This window comes from Oncorhynchus kisutch, unplaced genomic scaffold (assembly GCF_002021735.2).
Source record: "Oncorhynchus kisutch isolate 150728-3 unplaced genomic scaffold, Okis_V2 scaffold3334, whole genome shotgun sequence".
NCBI classification, from domain to species: domain Eukaryota; kingdom Metazoa; phylum Chordata; class Actinopteri; order Salmoniformes; family Salmonidae; genus Oncorhynchus; species Oncorhynchus kisutch.
This window is the reverse complement of record NW_022265279.1, coordinates 153,103-174,512: the sequence shown is the minus strand read 5'-3', so window position 1 is coordinate 174,512 and position 21,410 is coordinate 153,103. Positions and strand designations below refer to the sequence as shown.

The 21,410-nt window shown below is 46.9% G+C and overlaps 1 protein-coding gene across 1 annotated transcript in view; it reads left to right on the top strand.

The window, feature by feature from the left end:
* LOC116371495 (cell surface glycoprotein 1-like) overlaps nt 1–21,410 on the top strand; it is a 43,141-nt gene that overhangs the window by 4,957 nt on the left and 16,774 nt on the right. Inside the window, exons 3-5 of the mRNA XM_031820401.1 lie at nt 18,030–18,382; nt 18,917–18,964; nt 20,685–20,900. Coding sequence (XP_031676261.1) covers nt 18,030–18,382; nt 18,917–18,964; nt 20,685–20,900 — 617 coding nt within the window. The remainder of the gene's footprint in view (nt 1–18,029; nt 18,383–18,916; nt 18,965–20,684; nt 20,901–21,410) is intronic.

Sequence of the window (21,410 nt, the reverse complement as noted above, 5' to 3'; positions counted from 1 at the left end):
GTGTTATTTTTTTTGTGGTTCCTGAAGCGCTGCCTAAAAGCTTCAGGCACCAACTCATAAGCCCACAACACGGTAGTTTTAACTGTATCGTAGTGTAAACTTTCTTCCAGGGAGAGGGCAGCTACCACTTCCTGGGCTTTCCCAGACAATTTACATTGCAACAGGAGCAGCCAAACCTCGAGTGGCCAATGCAGCGCAGCGGCTCAAACGCAGAGAAATAGGAAACAGCTTCCGCCTCCCGGAGGGAGCTGTATTTGTACTGACATTGAAGTGATGATGAGCAGGTTATTGAGTCGCACTGGCGCCAGCGGCTCCAGCTGTCGGATCCTCACCTCCTTGTCGTTATCCATTTTCCTCATTTCTAAATCAAACGTCATCTGTCTATCTCGCTCTTAATCTTTTTGCTTTATTTCCAAACGGACCAGCCTCACCATCAGCCTAGCGGTCCCGTCTGAGCAACCGAAAGCAGAAGAGAAAGGGTTGAATCTAGGAAATGTAAAGGGGGGTACGAGCAACCCCTTTCTCCACACCGTCCTCCGACTTGGCATCAGAAGGTGTACCCGTCTCCTCTCCTGAAGCCTCCATCTCATCTTTCAACAAGACTAGCACCACAAGGTCAGCCTTTAGGGCTTTCTCAGGGATGAAGAGTCCATAATGGTCAGCTATGGGGCAAAGGTCTACTTTACACAACCCCACCAACCGATCAAAAGATGGCGCTTCAATAAACTGGGAGACTGCTGAGGCAGCCATCTTGTACACTGCAGCCTACTGAACACACTCAAACTAAACAAGTCACCCAAACTCACAGCCCACCATCACACTAGCACACCTCAATCACCAATAACACAGAGCTCAGAGCAGCAGGGTCCGGTCACACCTCAATCACCAATCACAGAGCTCAGAGCAGCAGGGTCCGGTCACACCTCAATCACCAATCACAGAGCTCAGAGCAGCAGGGTCCGGTGGGCTTAATGATCCCGGATGAGCCCCCATTATGTTATGTACGCCTCTAGGAGGGAACGCAACACCCTGCTACACTGTAGGTGGAGGTAAAGAGGTATGTGACTGTAGGTGGAGGTAAAGAGGTATGGGACTGTAGGTGGAGGTAAAGAGGTATGGGACTGTAGGTGGAGGTAAAGAGGTATAGGACTATAGGTGGAGGTAAAGAGGTATGGGACTGTAGGTGGAGGTATAGAGGTATGTGACTGTAGGTGGAGGTATGGGACTGTGGGTGGAGGTAAAGAGGTATGGGACTGTAGGTGGAGGTATAGAGGTATGGGACTATAGGTGGAGGTATAGAGGTATGGGACTGTAGGTGGAGGTATGGGACTGTAGGTGGAGGTATAGAGGTATGTGACTGTAGGTGGAGGTAGAGAGGTATGTGACTGTAGGTGGAGGTAAAGAGGTATGGGACTGTAGGTGGAGGTAAAGCGGTATGGGACTGTAGGTGGAGGTATGGGACTGTAGGTGGAGGTAAAGAGGTATGGAACTGTAGGTGGAGGTATAGAGGTATGGGACTATAGGTGGAGGTATAGAGGTATGGGACTGTAGGTGGAGGTAAAGAGGTATGTGACTGTAGGTGGAGGTAGAGAGGTATGTGACTGTAGGTGGAGGTAAAGAGGTATGTGACTGTAGGTGGAGGTAAAGAGGTATGGGACTGTAGGTGGAGGTATAGAGGTATGTGACTGTAGGTGGAGGTATGGGACTGTAGGTGGAGGTAAAGAGGTATGGGACTGTAGGTGGAGGTAAAGAGGTATGGGACTGTAGGTGGAGGTATAGAGGTATGTGACTGTAGGTGGAGGTAAGAGACTGTAGGTGGAGGTAAAGAGGTATGTGACTGTAGGTGGAGGTAGAGAGGTATGTGACTGTAGGTGGAGGTAAAGAGGTATGTGACTGTAGGTGGAGGTATGGGACTGTAGGTGGAGGTAAAGAGGTATGTGACTGTAGGTGGAGATAGAGAGGTATGTGACTGTAGGTGGAGGTAAAGAGGTATGTGACTGTAGGTGGAGGTAAAGAGGTATGGGACTGTAGGTGGAGGTATAGAGGTATGTGACTGTAGGTGGAGGTATGGGACTTTAGGTGGAGGTAAAGAGGTATGGGACTGTAGGTGGAGGTAAAAAGGTATGGGACTGTAGGTGGAGGTATAGAGGTATGTGACTGTAGGTGGAGGTATAGGACTGTAGGTGGAGGTAAAGAGGTATGGGACTGTAGGTGGAGGTATAGAGGTATGGGACTATAGGTGGAGGTAAAGAGGTATGGGACTGTAGGTGGAGGTAAAGAGGTATGGGACTGTAGGTGGAGGTAAAGAGGTATAGGACTATAGGTGGAGGTAAAGAGGTATGGGACTGTAGGTGGAGGTATAGAGGTATGTGACTGTAGGTGGAGGTATGGGACTGTGGGTGGAGGTAAAGAGGTATGGGACTGTAGGTGGAGGTATAGAGGTATGGGACTATAGGTGGAGGTATAGAGGTATGGGACTGTAGGTGGAGGTATGGGACTGTAGGTGGAGGTATAGAGGTATGTGACTGTAGGTGGAGGTAGAGAGGTATGTGACTGTAGGTGGAGGTAAAGAGGTATGGGACTGTAGGTGGAGGTAAAGCGGTATGGGACTGTAGGTGGAGGTATGGGACTGTAGGTGGAGGTAAAGAGGTATGGAACTGTAGGTGGAGGTATAGAGGTATGGGACTATAGGTGGAGGTATAGAGGTATGGGACTATAGGTGGAGGTATAGAGGTATGGAACTATAGGTGGAGGTATAGAGGTATGGGACTGTAGGTGGAGGTATGGGACTGTAGGTGGAGGTAAAGAGGTATGTGACTGTAGGTGGAGGTAGAGAGCTATGGGACTGTAGGTGGAGGTAGAGAGCTATGGGACTGTAGGTGGAGGTATGTGACTGTAGGTGGAGGTGGAGGTAAAGAGGTATGGGACTGTAGGTGGAGGTAAAGAGGTATGGGACTGTAGGTGGAGGTAAAGAGGTATGGGACTGTAGGTGGAGGTAAAGAGGTATGGGACTGTAGGTGGAGGTATGGGACTGTAGGTGGAGGTATAGAGGTATGTGACTGTAGGTGGAGGTATGGGACTGTAGGTGGAGGTAAAGAGGTATGGGACTGTAGGTGGAGGTAAAGAGGTATGGGACTGTAGGTGGAGGTAAAGAGGTATGTGACTGTAGGTGGAGGTATAGAGGTATGTGACTGTAGGTGGAGGTAAAGAGGTATGTGACTGTAGGTGGAGGTAAAGAGGTATGGGACTGTAGGTGGAGGTATAGAGGTATGTGACTATAGGTGGAGGTATGGGGCTGTAGGTGGAGGTAAAGAGGTATGGGACTGTAGGTGGAGGTAAAGAGGTATGGGACTGTAGGTGGAGGTATAGAGGTATGTGACTGTAGGTGGAGGTATGGGACTGTAGGTGGAGGTAAAGAGGTATGGGACTGTAGGTGGAGGTAAAGAGGTATGGGACTGAAGTTGGAGGTAGGTGGGAAAGGAACTGTAGGTGGAAGTAAAGAGGTATGGGACTGTAGGTGGAGGTAAAGAGGTATGTGGCTGTAGGTGGAGGTATAGAGGTATGTGACTGTAGGTGGAGGTAAAGAGGTATGTGACTGTAGGTGGAGGTAAAGAGGTATGGGACTGTAGGAGGAGGTATAGAGGTATGTGACTGTAGGTGGAGGTATGGGACTGTAGGTGGAGGTAAAGAGGTATGGGACTGTAGGTGGAGGTAAAGAGGTATGGGACTGTAGGTGGAGGTAAAGAGGTATGGGACTGTAGGTGGAGGTATAGAGGTATGTGACTGTAGGTGGAGGTATAGAGGTATGTGACTGTAGGTGGAGGTATAGAGGTATGGGACTGTAGGTGGAGGTATGGGACTGTAGGTGGAGGTAAAGAGGTATGGGACTGTAGGTGGAGGTATGGGACTGTAGGTGGAGGTAAAGAGGTATGTGACTGTAGGTGGAGGTAGAGAGGTATGTGACTGTAGGTGGAGGTAGAGAGCTATGGGACTGTAGGTGGAGGTATGTGACTGTAGGTGGAGGTAAAGAGGTATGGGACTGTAGGTGGAGGTAAAGAGGTATGGGACTGTAGGTGGAGGTAAAGAGGTATGGGACTGTAGGTGGAGGTAAAGAGGTATGGGACTGTAGGTGGAAGTATAGAGGTATGTGACTGTAGGTGGAGGTATGGGACTGTAGGTGGAGGTAAAGAGGTATGTGACTGTAGGTGAAGGTATGGGACTGTAGGTGGAGGTAAAGAGGTATGGGACTGTAGGTGGAGGTAAAGAGGTATGGGACTGTAGGTGGAGGTATAGAGGTATGTGACTGTAGGTGGAGGTATGGGACTGTAGGTGGAGGTAAAGAGGTATGGGACTGTAGGTGGAGGTAAAGAGGTATGGGACTGTAGGTGGAGGTAAAGAGGTATGGGACTGTAGGTGGAGGTAAAGAGGTATGGGACTGTAGGTGGAGGTATAGAGGTATGGGACTGTAGGTGGAGGTATGGGACTGTAGGTGGAGGTAAAGAGGTATGTGACTGTAGGTGGAGGTAGAGAGGTATGTGACTGTAGGTGGAGGTATAGAGGTATGGGACTGTAGGTGGAGGTATGGGACCGTAGGTGGAGGTAAAGAGGTATGGGACTGTAGGTGGAGGTATGGGACTGTAGGTGGAGGTAGAGAGGTATGTGACTGTAGGTGGAGGTAGAGAGCTATGGGACTGTAGGTGGAGGTATGTGACTGTAGGTGGAGGTAAAGAGGTATGGGACTGTAGGTGGAGGTAAAGAGGTATGGGACTGTAGGTGGAGGTAAAGAGGTATGGGACTGTAGGTGGAGGTAAAGAGGTATGGGACTGTAGGTGGAAGTATAGAGGTATGGGACTGTAGGTGGAGGTAAAGAGGTATGGGACTGTAGGTGGAGGTATGGGACTGTAGGTGGAGGTATGGGACTGTAGGTGGAGGTATAGAGGTATGTGACTGTAGGTGGAGGTATAGAGGTATGGGACTGTAGGTGGAGGTAAAGAGGTATGGGACTGTAGGTGGAAGTAAAGAGGTATGGGACTGTAGGTGGAGGTATAGAGGTATGTGACTGTAGGTGGAGGTATGCGACTGTAGGTGGAGGTAAAGAGGTATGGGACTGTAGGTGGAGGTATGGGACTGTAGGTGGAGGTAAAGAGGTATGTGACTGTAGGTGGAGGTAGAGAGGTATGTGACTGTAGGTGGAGGTAGAGAGCTATGGGACTGTAGGTGGAGGTATGTGACTGTAGGTGGAGGTAAAGAGGTATGGGACTGTAGGTGGAGGTAAAGAGGTATGGGACTGTAGGTGGAGGTAAAGAGGTATGGGACTGTAGGTGGAGGTAAAGAGGTATGGGACTGTAGGTGGAAGTATAGAGGTATGTGACTGTAGGTGGAGGTATGGGACTGTAGGTGGAGGTAAAGAGGTATGTGACTGTAGGTGAAGGTATGGGACTGTAGGTGGAGGTAAAGAGGTATGGGACTGTAGGTGGAGGTAAAGAGGTATGGGACTGTAGGTGGAGGTATAGAGGTATGTGACTGTAGGTGGAGGTATGGGACTGTAGGTGGAGGTAAAGAGGTATGGGACTGTAGGTGGAGGTAAAGAGGTATGGGACTGTAGGTGGAGGTAAAGAGGTATGGGACTGTAGGTGGAGGTAAAGAGGTATGGGACTGTAGGTGGAGGTATAGAGGTATGGGACTGTAGGTGGAGGTATGGGACTGTAGGTGGAGGTAAAGAGGTATGTGACTGTAGGTGGAGGTAGAGAGGTATGTGACTGTAGGTGGAGGTATAGAGGTATGGGACTGTAGGTGGAGGTATGGGACCGTAGGTGGAGGTAAAGAGGTATGGGACTGTAGGTGGAGGTATGGGACTGTAGGTGGAGGTAGAGAGGTATGTGACTGTAGGTGGAGGTAGAGAGCTATGGGACTGTAGGTGGAGGTATGTGACTGTAGGTGGAGGTAAAGAGGTATGGGACTGTAGGTGGAGGTAAAGAGGTATGGGACTGTAGGTGGAGGTAAAGAGGTATGGGACTGTAGGTGGAGGTAAAGAGGTATGGGACTGTAGGTGGAAGTATAGAGGTATGGGACTGTAGGTGGAGGTAAAGAGGTATGGGACTGTAGGTGGAGGTATGGGACTGTAGGTGGAGGTATGGGACTGTAGGTGGAGGTATAGAGGTATGTGACTGTAGGTGGAGGTATAGAGGTATGGGACTGTAGGTGGAGGTAAAGAGGTATGGGACTGTAGGTGGAAGTAAAGAGGTATGGGACTGTAGGTGGAGGTATAGAGGTATGTGACTGTAGGTGGAGGTATGCGACTGTAGGTGGAGGTAAAGAGGTATGGGACTGTAGGTGGGGGTATAGAGGTATGGGACTGTAGCTGGAGGTATAGAGGTATGTGACTGTAGGTGGAGGTATAGAGGTATGTGACTGTAGGTGGAGGTAGAGAGGTATGTGACTGTAGGTGGAGGTATAGAGGTATGTGACTGTAGGTGGAGGTATGGGACTGTAGGTGGAGGTAAAGAGGTATGTGACTGTAGGTGAAGGTATGGGACTGTAGGTGGAGGTAAAGAGGTATGGGACTGTAGGTGGAGGTAAAGAGGTATGGGACTGTAGGTGGAGGTATAGAGGTATGTGACTGTAGGTGGAGGTATGGGACTGTAGGTGGAGGTAAAGAGGTATGGGACTGTAGGTGGAGGTAAAGAGGTATGGGACTGTAGGTGGAGGTAAAGAGGTATGGGACTGTAGGTGGAGGTATAGAGGTATGGGACTGTAGGTGGAGGTATGGGACTGTAGGTGGAGGTAAAGAGGTATGTGACTGTAGGTGGAGGTAGAGAGGTATGTGACTGTAGGTGGTAGAGAGCTATGGGACTGTAGGTGGAGGTATGTGACTGTAGGTGGAGGTAAAGAGGTATGGGACTGTAGGTGGAGGTAAAGAGGTATGGGACTGTAGGTGGAGGTAAAGAGGTATGGGACTGTAGGTGGAGGTAAAGAGGTATGGGACTGTAGGTGGAGGTAAAGAGGTATGGGACTGTAGGTGGAGGTATGGGATTGTAGGTGGAGGTATAGAGGTATGTGACTGTAGGTGGAGGTAAAGAGGTATGGGACTGTAGGTGGAGGTAAAGAGGTATGTGACTGTAGGTGGAGGTATGGGACTGTAGGTGGAGGTAAAGAGGTATGGGACTGTAGGTGGAGGTAAAGAGGTATGGGACTGTAGGTGGAGGTAGAGAGGTATGTGACTGTAGGTGGAGGTAAAGAGGTATGGGACTGTAGGTGGAGGTATAGAGGTATGGGACTGTAGGTGGAGGTAGAGAGGTATGTGACTGTAGGTGGAGGTATGGGACTGTAGGTGGAGGTAAAGAGGTATGTGACTGTAGGTGAAGGTATGGGACTGTAGGTAGAGGTAAAGAGGTATGTGACTGTAGGTGGAGGTAAAGAGGTATGGGACTGTAGGTGGAGGTAGAGAGGTATGTGACTGTAGGTGAAGGTATGGGACTGTAGGTGGAGGTAAAGAGGTATGTGACTGTAGGTGGAGGTAAAGAGGTATGGGACTGTAGGTGGAGGTAGAGAGGTATGTGACTGTAGGTGGAGGTAAAGAGGTATGGGACTGTAGGTGGAGGTAAAGAGATATGTGACTAGGTGGAGGTATGGGACTGTAGGTGGAGGTAAAGAGGTATGGGACTGTAGGTGGAGGTAAAGAGGTATGGGACTGTAGGTGGAGGTAGAGAGGTATGTGACTGTAGGTGGAGGTAAAGAGGTATGGGACTGTAGGTGGAGGTAAAGAGGTATGGGACTGTAGGTGGAGGTAGAGAGGTATGTGACTGTAGGTGGAGGTATGGATGACAGAGGCAGAGAATATTACCGTTTACTGGGAATTAATTTCCTCCTTCACACTGTAAATTGAGGAAAAGGGGCTGGACGGAACCAAAGCAAAGGGAGCCCACTCTCTTACCTTACCTACCCTCTCCTACCATACCTACCCTCTCCTACCTTACCTACCCCCTCCTACCTTACCTACCCTCTCCTACCTTACCTACCCTCTCTTACCTTACCTACCCTCTCTTACCTTACCTACCCTCTCTTACCTTACCTACCCTCTCCTACCTTACCTACCCTCTCCTACCCTCTCCTACCTTACCTACCCTCTCCTACCTTACCTACCCTCTCCTACCTTACCTACCCTCTCCTACCCTCTCCTACCATACCTACCCTCTCCTACCTTACCTACCCTCTCCTACCATACCTACCCTCTCCTACCTTACCTACCCTCTCCTACCCTCTCCTACCTACCCACCACTTACCTAACCTTAACGCCACCTGGCGCGCTAACCAAAATACAGGGGATGGTCCTCCCAGGTCTTACCTAGTGTGCATAGAGAAAGAAAGAGAGAAAGAGAGAAAGAGAGAGCATACTTAAATTCACACAGGACACCGGATAACAGACTGACCCTAGCCCCTCGACACATAAACTACTGCAGCATAAATATAGGCGGCTGAGACAGGAGGGGTCAGGAGACACTGTGGCCCCATCCGATGTTTGGTTAGGTCAAACAGGAAGGATATAACCCCACCCACTTTGCCAAAGCAGCCCCCACACCACTAGAGGGATGTCTTCAACCAACAACTTACCATCCTGAGACAAGGCCGAGTATAGCCCACAAAGATCTCCGCCATGGCACAACCCAAGGGGGGCGCCAACCCAGAAAGGAAGATCACGTCAGTGACTCAACCCACACAAGTGACACACCCCTCCTAGTGACGGCATGAAAGAGCACCAGTAAGCCAGTGACTCAGCCCCTGTAATAGGGTTAGAGGCAGAGAATCCCAGTGGATAGCGGGGAACCGGCCAGGCAGAGACAGCAAGGGCGATTTGTTGCTCCAGTGCCTTTCCGTTCACCTTCACACTCCTGGGCCAGACTACACTCAATCCTATGACCCACTGAAGAGATGAGTCTTCAGTAAAGACTTAAAGGTTGAGACCGAGTTTGCGTCTCTGACATGGGTAGGCAGACCGTTCCATAAAAATTGAGCTCTATAGGAGAAAGCCCTGCGTCCAGCTGTTTGCTTAGAAATTCTAGGGACAATTAGGAGGCCTGCGTCTTGTGACCGTAGCGTACGTGTAGGTATGTACGACAGGACCAAATCAGAGAGATAGGTAGGAGCAAGCCCATGTAATGCTTTGTAGGTTAGCAGTAAAACCTTGAAATCAACCCTTGCTTTGATAGGAAGCCAGTGTAGGGAGGTTTACAGGGAAGACATCCTCCTCCCTCATGTGGTACCCTTCCTACAGGCTCATCCTGACATGACCCTCCAGCATGACAACGCCACCTGCCATACTACTCGTTCTGTGTGTGATTTCCTGCAAGACAGGAATGTCAGTGTTCTGACATGGTCAGCGAAGAGCCCGGATCTGGGACCTTTGGATCGGAGGGTGAGGGCTAGGGCCATTCCCCCCAGAAATGTCTGGGAACTTGCAGGTGCCTCGGTGGAAGAGTGGGGTAACATCTCACAGCAAGAGTTGGCAAATCTGGTGCAGTTGATGAGGAGGAGATGCACTGCAGTACTTAATGCAGCTGGTGGCCACACCAGATACTGACTGTTACTTTTGATTTTGACCTCCCCTTTGTTCAGGGACACATTATTCCATTTCTGTTAGTCACATGTCTGTGGAATTAGTTCAGTTTATGTCTCAGTTGTTAAATCTTGTTATGTTCATACAAATATTTAATATGTTTAAGTTTGCTGAAAAAAACCCCGCAGGGTGACAGTACATTTATTTTTTTGCTGAGTTTATTACATACAGTACAGTGTACCTGTCAGGGATTTCCTCCTCTTCTTCCGAAGAGGAGAGGCGAAAAGGATCAGAGGACCAATATGCGGCGTGGTAAGTGTCCATGGTTCTTTTAATATGTAAACGTACACATGAACAACTGATTACAAAAAACAAGAAACATGTGAAACCCTAAACAGCCCTATCTGGTGCAAACAGAGACAGGAACAATCACCCACAAACACACAGTGAAACCCAGGCTACCTAAGTATGATTCTCAATCAGAGACAACTAATGACACCTGCCTCTGATTGAGAATCATACTAGGCCGAAACATAGAAATACCCAAATGATAGAAAAACAAACATAGACTGTCCACCCAACTCACGCCCTGACCATACTAAATAATGAATACAAAACAAAGGAAATAAAGGTCAGAACGTGACAGTACCACTAGACTCATGACAGTGTCAAGTATCTATTACATACAGTACATTGAACCACTAGGAGGATGGTAGACTCATTACAGTGTCCAGTATCTATTACATACAGTACATTGAACCACTAGGAGGATGGTAGACTCATAACGGTGTCCAGTATATATTACATACAGTGCATTGAACCACTAGGAGGATGGTAGACTCATAACGGTGTCCAGTATCTATTACATACAGTACAGTGAACCACTAGGAGGATGGCAGACTCATTACAGTGTCCAGTATCTATTACATACAGTACAGTGAACCACTAGGAGGATGGCAGACTCATTACAGTGTCCAGTGTCTATTACATACAGTACAGTGAACCACTAGGAGGATGGTAGACTCATAACGGTGTCCAGTATCTATTACATACAGTACAGTGAACCACTAGGAGGATGGCAGACTCATTACAGTGTCCAGTATCTATTACATACAGTACAGTGAACCACTAGGAGGATGGCAGACTCATTACAGTGTCCAGTGTCTATTACATACAGTACAGTGAACCACTAGGAGGATGGTAGACTCATTACAGTGTCCAGTATCTATTTCATACAGTACAGTGAACCACTAGGAGGATGGTAGACTCATTACAGTGTCCAGTATCTATTACATACAGTACAGTGAACCACTAGGAGGATGGTAGACTCATAACGGTGTCCAGTATCTATTACATACAGTACATTGAACCACTAGGAGGATGGTAGACTCATAACGGTGTCCAGTATCTATTACATACAGTACAGTGAACCACTAGGAGGATGGCAGACTCATTACAGTGTCCAGTATCTATTACATACAGTACAGTGAACCACTAGGAGGATGGTAGACTCATTACAGTGTCAAGTATCTATTACATACAGTACAGTGAACCACTAGGAGGATGGCAGACTCATTACAGTGTCCAGTATCTATTACATACAGTACAGTGAACCACTAGGAGGATGGCAGACTCATTACAGTGTCCAGTATCTATTACATACAGTACAGTGAACCACTAGGAGGATGGCAGACTCATTACAGTGTCCAGTATCTATTACATACAGTACAGTGAACCACTAGGAGGATGGCAGACTCATTACAGTGTCCAGTATCTATTACATACAGTACAGTGAACCACTAGGAGGATGGCAGACTCATTACAGTGTCCAGTATCTATTACATACAGTACAGTGAACCACTAGGAGGATGGCAGACTCATTACAGTGTCCAGTATCTATTACATACAGTACATTGAACCACTAGGAGGATGGTAGACTCATTACAGTGTCCAGTACCTATTACATACAGTACAGTGAACCACTAGGAGGATGGCAGACTCATTACAGTGTCCAGTATCTATTACATACAGTACATTGAACCACTAGGAGGATGGTAGACTCATTACAGTGTCCAGTACCTATTACATACAGTACAGTGAACCACTAGGAGGATGGCAGACTCATTACAGTGTCCAGTATCTATTACATACAGTACAGTGAACCACTAGGAGGATGGCAGACTCATTACAGTGTCCAGTATCTATTACATACAGTACAGTGAACCACTAGGAGGATGGCAGACTCATTACAGTGTCCAGTATCTATTACATACAGTACAGTGAACCACTAGGAGGATGGCAGACTCATTACAGTGTCCAGTATCTATTACATACAGTACAGTGAACCACTAGGAGGATGGCAGACTCATTACAGTGTCCAGTACCTATTACATACAGTACAGTGAACCACTAGGAGGATGGCAGACTCATGACAGTGTCCAGTATCTATTACATACAGTACAGTGAACCACTAGGAGGATGGCAGACTCATTACAGTGTCCAGTATCTATTACATACAGTACAGTGAACCACTAGGAGGATGGCAGACTCATTACAGTGTCCAGTATCTATTACATACAGTACAGTGAACCACTAGGAGGATGGCAGACTCATTACAGTGTCCAGTATCTATTACATACAGTACAGTGAACCACTAGGAGGATGGCAGACTCATTACAGTGTCCAGTATCTATTACATACAGTACAGTGAACCACTAGGAGGATGGCAGACTCATTACAGTGTCCAGTATCTATTACATACAGTACAGTGAACCACTAGGAGGATGGCAGACTCATTACAGTGTCCAGTATCTATTACATACAGTACAGTGAACCACTAGGAGGATGGCAGACTCATTACAGTGTCCAGTATCTATTACATACAGTACAGTGAACCACTAGGAGGATGGCAGACTCATTACAGTGTCCAGTATCTATTACATACATTACAGTGAACCACTAGGAGGATGGCAGACTCATGACAGTGTCCAGTATCTATTACATACAGTACAGTGAACCACTAGGAGGATGGCAGACTCATTACAGTGTCCAGTACCTATTACATACAGTACATTGAACCACTAGGAGGATGGCAGACTCATTACAGTGTCCAGTATCTATTACATACAGTACAGTGAACCACTAGGAGGATGGCAGACTCATTACAGTGTCCAGTATCTATTACATACAGTACAGTGAACCACTAGGAGGATGGCAGACTCATTACAGTGTCCAGTATCTATTACATACAGTACAGTGAACCACTAGGAGGATGGCAGACTCATTACAGTGTCCAGTATCTATTACATACAGTACAGTGAACCACTAGGAGGATGGCAGACTCATTACAGTGTCCAGTATCTATTACATACAGTACAGTGAACCATTAGGAGGATGGCAGACTCATTACAGTGTCCAGTATCTATTACATACAGTACAGTGAACCACTAGGAGGATGGCAGACTCATTACAGTGTCCAGTATCTATTACATACAGTACAGTGAACCACTAGGAGGATGGTAGACTCATTACAGTGTCCAGTATCTATTACATACAGTACAGTGAACCACTAGGAGGATGGCAGACTCATTACAGTGTCCAGTATCTATTACATACAGTACAGTGAACCACTAGGAGGATGGCAGACTCATTACAGTGTCCAGTATCTATTACATACAGTACAGTGAACCACTAGGAGGATGGCAGACTCATTACAGTGTCCAGTATCTATTACATACAGTACAGTGAACCACTAGGAGGATGGCAGACTCATTACAGTGTCCAGTATCTATTACATACAGTACAGTGAACCACTAGGAGGATGGCAGACTCATTACAGTGTCCAGTATCTATTACATACAGTACAGTGAACCACTAGGAGGATGGCAGACTCATTACAGTGTCCAGTATCTATTACATACAGTACAGTGAACCACTAGGAGGATGGTAGACTCATTACAGTGTCAAGTATCTATTACATACAGTACAGTGAACCACTAGGAGGATGGCAGACTCATTACAGTGTCCAGTATCTATTACATACAGTACAGTGAACCACTAGGAGGATGGCAGACTCATTACAGTGTCCAGTATCTATTACATACAGTACAGTGAACCACTAGGAGGATGGCAGACTCATTACAGTGTCCAGTATCTATTACATACAGTACAGTGAACCACTAGGAGGATGGCAGACTCATTACAGTGTCCAGTATCTATTACATACAGTACAGTGAACCACTAGGAGGATGGCAGACTCATTACAGTGTCCAGTATCTATTACATACAGTACAGTGAACCACTAGGAGGATGGCAGACTCATTACAGTGTCCAGTATCTATAACATACAGTACAGTGAACCACTAGGAGGATGGCAGACTCATTACAGTGTCCAGTACCTATTACATACAGTACAGTGAACCACTAGGAGGATGGCAGACTCATGACAGTGTCCAGTATCTATTACATACAGTACAGTGAACCACTAGGAGGATGGCAGACTCATTACAGTGTCCAGTATCTATTACATACAGTACAGTGAACCACTAGGAGGATGGCAGACTCATTACAGTGTCCAGTATCTATTACATACAGTACAGTGAACCACTAGGAGGATGGCAGACTCATTACAGTGTCCAGTATCTATTACATACAGTACAGTGAACCACTAGGAGGATGGCAGACTCATTACAGTGTCCAGTATCTATTACATACAGTACAGTGAACCACTAGGAGGATGGCAGACTCATTACAGTGTCCAGTATCTATTACATACAGTACAGTGAACCACTAGGAGGATGGCAGACTCATTACAGTGTCCAGTATCTATTACATACAGTACAGTGAACCACTAGGAGGATGGCAGACTCATTACAGTGTCCAGTATCTATTACATACAGTACAGTGAACCACTAGGAGGATGGCAGACTCATTACAGTGTCCAGTACCTATTACATACAGTACAGTGAACCACTAGGAGGATGGCAGACTCATTACAGTGTCCAGTATCTATTACATACAGTACAGTGAACCACTAGGAGGATGGCAGACTCATTACAGTGTCCAGTATCTATTACATACAGTACAGTGAACCACTAGGAGGATGGCAGACTCATTACAGTGTCCAGTATCTATTACATACAGTACAGTGAACCACTAGGAGGATGGCAGACTCATTACAGTGTCCAGTATCTATTACATACAGTACAGTGAACCACTAGGAGGATGGCAGACTCATTACAGTGTCCAGTATCTATTACATACAGTACAGTGAACCACTAGGAGGATGGCAGACTCATTACAGTGTCCAGTATCTATTACATACAGTACAGTGAACCACTAGGAGGATGGCAGACTCATTACAGTGTCCAGTATCTATTACATACAGTACAGTGAACCACTAGGAGGATGGTAGACTCATTACAGTGTCCAGTATCTATTACATACAGTACAGTGAACCACTAGGAGGATGGCAGACTCATTACAGTGTCCAGTATCTATTACATACAGTACAGTGAACCACTAGGAGGATGGTAGACTCATTACAGTGTCCAGTATCTATTACATACAGTACAGTGAACCACTAGGAGGATGGCAGACTCATTACAGTGTCCAGTATCTATTACATACAGTACAGTGAACCACTAGGAGGATGGTAGACTCATTACAGTGTCCAGTATCTATTACATACAGTACAGTGAACCACTAGGAGGATGGCAGACTCATTACAGTGTCCAGTATCTATTACATACAGTACAGTGAACCACTAGGAGGATGGCAGACTCATTACAGTGTCCAGTATCTATTACATACAGTACAGTGAACCACTAGGAGGATGGCAGACTCATTACAGTGTCCAGTATCTATTACATACAGTACAGTGAACCACTAGGAGGATGGCAGACTCATTACAGTGTCCAGTATCTATTACATACAGTACAGTGAACCACTAGGAGGATGGCAGACTCATTACAGTGTCCAGTATCTATTACATACAGTACAGTGAACCACTAGGAGGATGGCAGACTCATTACAGTGTCCAGTATCTATTACATACAGTACAGTGAACCACTAGGAGGATGGCAGACTCATTACAGTGTCCAGTATCTATTACATACAGTACAGTGAACCACTAGGAGGATGGTAGACTCATTACAGTGTCCAGTATCTATTACATACAGTACAGTGAACCACTAGGAGGATGGCAGACTCATTACAGTGTCCAGTATCTATTACATACAGTACAGTGAACCACTAGGAGGATGGCAGACTCATTACAGTGTCCAGTATCTATTACATACAGTACAGTGAACCACTAGGAGGATGGTAGACTCATTACAGTGTCCAGTATCTATTACATACAGTACAGTGAACCACTAGGAGGATGGCAGACTCATTACAGTGTCCAGTATCTATTACATACAGTACAGTGAACCACTAGGAGGATGGTAGACTCATTACAGTGTCCAGTATCTATTACATACAGTACAGTGAACCACTAGGAGGATGGCAGACTCATTACAGTGTCCACTATCTATTACATACAGTACAGTGAACCACTAGGAGGATGGCAGACTCATTACAGTGTCCAGTATCTATTACATACAGTACAGTGAACCACTAGGAGGATGGTAGACTCATTACAGTGTCCAGTATCTATTACATACAGTACAGTGAACCACTAGGAGGATGGCAGACTCATTACAGTGTCCAGTATCTATTACATACAGTACAGTGAACCACTAGGAGGATGGTAGACTCATTACAGTGTCCAGTATCTATTACATACAGTACAGTGAACCACTAGGAGGATGGCAGACTCATTACAGTGTCCAGTATCTATTACATACAGTACAGTGAACCACTAGGAGGATGGCAGACTCATTACAGTGTCCAGTATCTATTACATACAGTACAGTGAACCACTAGGAGGATGGCATACTCATTACAGTGTCCAGTATCTATTACATACAGTACAGTGAACCACTAGGAGGATGGTAGACTCATTACAGTGTCCAGTATCTATTACATACAGTACAGTGAACCACTAGGAGGATGGCAGACTCATTACAGTGTCCAGTATCTATTACATACAGTACAGTGAACCACTAGGAGGATGGTAGACTCATTACAGTGTCCAGTATCTATTACATACAGTACAGTGAACCACTAGGAGGATGGCAGACTCATTACAGTGTCCAGTATCTATTACATACAGTACAGTGAACCACTAGGAGGATGGTAGACTCATTACAGTGTCCAGTATCTATTACATACAGTACAGTGAACCACTAGGAGGATGGCAGACTCATTACAGTGTCCAGTATCTATTACATACAGTACAGTGAACCACTAGGAGGATGGCAGACTCATTACAGTGTCCAGTATCTATTACATACAGTACAGTGAACCACTAGGAGGATGGCAGACTCATTACAGTGTCCAGTATCTATTACATACAGTACAGTGAACCACTAGGAGGATGGTAGACTCATTACAGTGTCCAGTATCTATTACATACAGTACAGTGAACCACTAGGAGGATGGCAGACTCATTACAGTGTCCAGTATCTATTACATACAGTACAGTGAACCACTAGGAGGATGGTAAATCAAATCAAATCAAATCAAATTTATTTATATAGCCCTTCGTACATCAGCTGATATCTCAAAGTGCTGTACAGAAACCCAGCCTAAAACCCCAAACAGCAAGCAATGCAGGTGGAGAAGCACGGTGGCTAGGAAAAACTCCCTAGAAAGGCCAATACCTAGGAAGAAACCTAGAGAGGATCCAGGCTATGTGGGGTGGCCAGTCCTCTTCTGGCTGTGCCGGGTGGAGATTATAACAGAACATGGTCAAGATGTTCAATGTTCATAAATGACCAGCATGGTCGAATAATAATAAGGCAGAACAGTTGAAACTAGAGCAGCAGCACAGTCAGGTGGAAGTTGAAACTGGAGCAGCAGCATGGCCAGGTAGACTGGGGACAGCAAGGAGTCATCATGTCAGGTAGTCCTGGGTAGTCCTGGTAGACTCATTACAGTGTCCAGTATCTATTACATACAGTACAGTGAACCACTAGGAGGACAGTAGACTCATTACAGTGTCCAGCGGATCAAGTATTTTTTTATTTTACCCTTATTTAACTGGGCAAGTCAGTGAAGAACAAATTATTATTTTCAATGACAGCCTAGGAGCAGTGGGTTAACTGCCTGTTCAGGGGCAGAACGACAGATTTGTACCTTGTCAGCTTGGGGATTCGATCTTGCAACCTTTCGGTTCCTAGTCCAACGCTCTAACCACTAGGCTACCCTGCCGCCCCTATCATTCAGTCCTCTCAGTTATTGGTCTCTCTCCTGTCATCTCCCACATAACATCTCTCTCTCTCTCTCTCTCTCTCTCTCTGTCTCTGTCTCTCTCTGTCTCTCTCTCGTAACTAAGCTCCCCCTGATCTGTCTAACTGCTCTCCGTTTCCAGGGGGATGATACGGTGATGGGGGACAGCACCAGTGAGGTGTCTGTATCCTGTTCCTCCACAGATGACACGGCCAGCGGGGGTCCGACCAGCTCCAGCCCAGAGAGCTGTGTGGAGGGGGGCCTGGGGGAGAGGGGCTGCAGGGACCACGGCCGCAGCTGGAGCCCTGTAGAGGGCCACACACAAGGGCCCACGGCAAGAGAAGGTCCAGGAGGAGAGGCAGAGGAAGAGGTGAAGGAGGTGCCACGGCGCCCAGCTAAACATCGTCCCAGCATCAGGTCTCTGTCCTCGTTCAGACGCCACAGCTGGGGAGCAGGGAAGAACACAGCAGGAAACGGAGACATGAACCAATGCAGGTACAGGAGACTGGAGCTGAACTGAGCAGGGCCGGGAGGGTCTGAGGAGGGTCTGTTGAGGCACAACTTTTACCAGCACAACAGTTGCAGTCATGTGGATACACTTTACTGTACTTTACTGTACTTTACTGTAAATTACTGTACGTTACTGTACAATACTATACTTTACTGTACAATACTATACTTTACTGTAAATTACTGTACATTACTGTACAATACTGTAAATTACTGTACGTTACTGTACAATACTATACTTTACTGTACAATACTATACTTTACTGTAAATTACTGTACATTACTGTACAATACTGTAAATTACTGTAAATTACTGTACAATACTGTAAATTACTGTACAATACTATACTTTACTGTACAATCCTGTAAATTACTGTACGTTACTGTACTATACGTTCCACACCCATCCATCAGTTTTGATCACTGATCATAACATGCCAGACTGTCATCTTGATGTGTGTAGAAATCCCTTTAATCTCTCTATCGTTCCTCTCATCCCTCATCTTCTATCTCCTTCAGGGCCACACAAAGTCCCGGGGAAGGAAAGCCAACGTTTCACAGGAGAAGGTACTAATGGAACTTATATTATGTTCATTAGATTGGCGTTGTTTAACAATGGAAGCATCCACTCAGACCCTCTGCAGACCCACCCCAAAGTACTGCATCTTCATACTGAACATGTAGTACATTACAACACCCCAAAGTACTGCATCCTCATACTGAACATGTAGTACATTACAACACCCCAAAGTACTGCATCCTCATACTGAACATTTAGTACATTACAACACCCCAAAATACTGCATCCCCATACTGAACACGGATGCTCAGTTACACTCAGACCCTCTCCCTCTCCCTCTCCACTCAGACCCTCTCCCTCTCCACTCAGACCCTCTCCCTCTCCACTCAGACCCTCTCCACTCAGACCCTCTCCCTCTCCAATCAGACCCTCTCCCTCTCCACTCAGACCCTCTCCACTCAGACCCTCTCCCTCTCCACTCAGACCCTCTCCCTCTCCACTCAGACCCTCTCCCTCTCCACTCAGACCCTCTCCCTCTCCACTCAGACCCTCTCCACTCAGACCCTCTCCCTCTCCAATCAGACCCTCTCCCTCTCCACTCAGACCCTCTCCACTCAGACCCTCTCCACTCAGACCCTCTCCCTCTCCACTCAGACCCTCTCCCTCTCCACTCAGACCCTCTCCCTCTCCACTCAGACCCTCTCCCTCTCCACTCAGACCCTCTCCACTCAGACCCTCTCCCTCTCCACTCAGACCAAACCATTGACTTAAACACATCCCAGTAACTCCATTCCCCTCCACCACCTCTGAGTGGTTCTGCCGTGGTTCTAAGGTACTGTGTCTGAGTGGTTCTGCCGTGGTTCTAAGGTACTGTGTCTGAGTGGTTCTGCCGTGGTTCTAAGGTACTGTGTCTGAGTGGTTCTGCCGTGGTTCTAAGGTACTGTGTCTGAGTGGTTCTGCCGTGGTTCTAAGGTACTGTGTCTGAGTGGTTCTGCCGTGGTTCTAAGGTACTGTGTCTGAGTGGTTCTGCCGTGGTTCTAAGGTACTGTGTCTGAGTGGTTCTGCCGTGGTTCTAAGGTACTGTGTCTGAGTGGTTCTGCCGTGGTTCTAAGGTACTGTGTCTGAGTGGTTCTGCCGTGGTTCTAAGGTACTGTGTCTGAGTGGTTCTGCCGTGGTTCTAAGGTACTGTGTCTGAGTGGTTCTGCCGTGGTTCTAAGGTACTGTGTCTGAGTGGTTCTGCCGTGGTTCTAAGGTACTGTGTCTGAGTGGTTCTGCCGTGGTTCTAAGGTACTGTGTCTGAGTGGTTCTGCCGTGGTTCTAAGGTACTGTGTCTGTGTCTGTGTGATTGGTACTGGGGTTGTCTAAGGTACTGTGGTTGTCTAAGGAATTTAATTCCTGGTTTAATTTTGGTAGATGTTATTTACAATAATGTTTAAGGGTGCCATTAATTGTGAAACCTTGATTTTGGAGGACATTGATTTTTAATTAAATCTATAAATGATTTTGGTTGGTTCCGTTGAAACATGATTAAAGTCCAGTATTTCTCACATGTTGGTATTTTGAGTTTATCTCTATATATATATTGTTAATATATGTTTTATATATTGCATTGCCAGTCAGGGCTGCCAGTCATTTTGGAGCCCACTGTACATTGCCACTCAGTGTCTACGATACAGCACGTTATTAGGGTCATTTATAGTATGGTACACCACAATCTGTAATATGTCCTATGTACAGTCCAGCAGATTGACTTGTTCTTCTTCTCAGCTACAGCCTGGAGGGTCTGAGTGAAGTAAGTGATGATGGGAAGTCGGCCCTGGGCGCCATTACCCAGGAGGCCAGGCTGCGTGGAGTGGTCTGTCACCAGGGCAGCAACGAGGAGAGGGTCAGGTCTCTAGAATCTCTGACAGAAGAACACCAATCTGAGCTGGGGGTTCGTACCACGGAGCACGGACAGGTAAGTCATTATGGATCTGCTACACAGTCTCCACCTAACATTCAAATAGTTGTATTGTTGTGGGGCGGCAGGTAGCCTAGTGGTTAGAGGCAGGTAGCCTAGTGGTTAGAGGCAGGTAGCCTAGTGGTTAGAGGCAGGTAGACTAGTGGTTAGAGGCAGGTAGCCTAGTGGTTAGAGGCAGGTAGCCTAGTGGTTAGAGGCAGGTAGACTAGTGGTTAGAGGCAGGTAGCCTAGTGGTTAGAGGCAGGTAGACTAGTGGTTAGAGGCAGGTAGACTAGTGGTTAGAGGCAGGTAGACTAGTGGTTAGAGGCAGGTAGCCTAGTGGTTAGAGGCAGGTAGCCTAGTGGTTAGAGGCAGGTAGCCTAGTGGTTAGAGGCAGGTAGACTAGTGGTTAGAGGAAGGTAGCCTAGTGGTTAGAGGCAGGTAGCCTAGTGGTTAGAGGCAGGTAGCCTAGTGGTTAGAGGCAGGTAGCCTAGTGGTTAGAGGCAGGTAGACTAGTGGTTAGAGGCAGGTAGCCTAGTGGTTAGAGGCAGGTA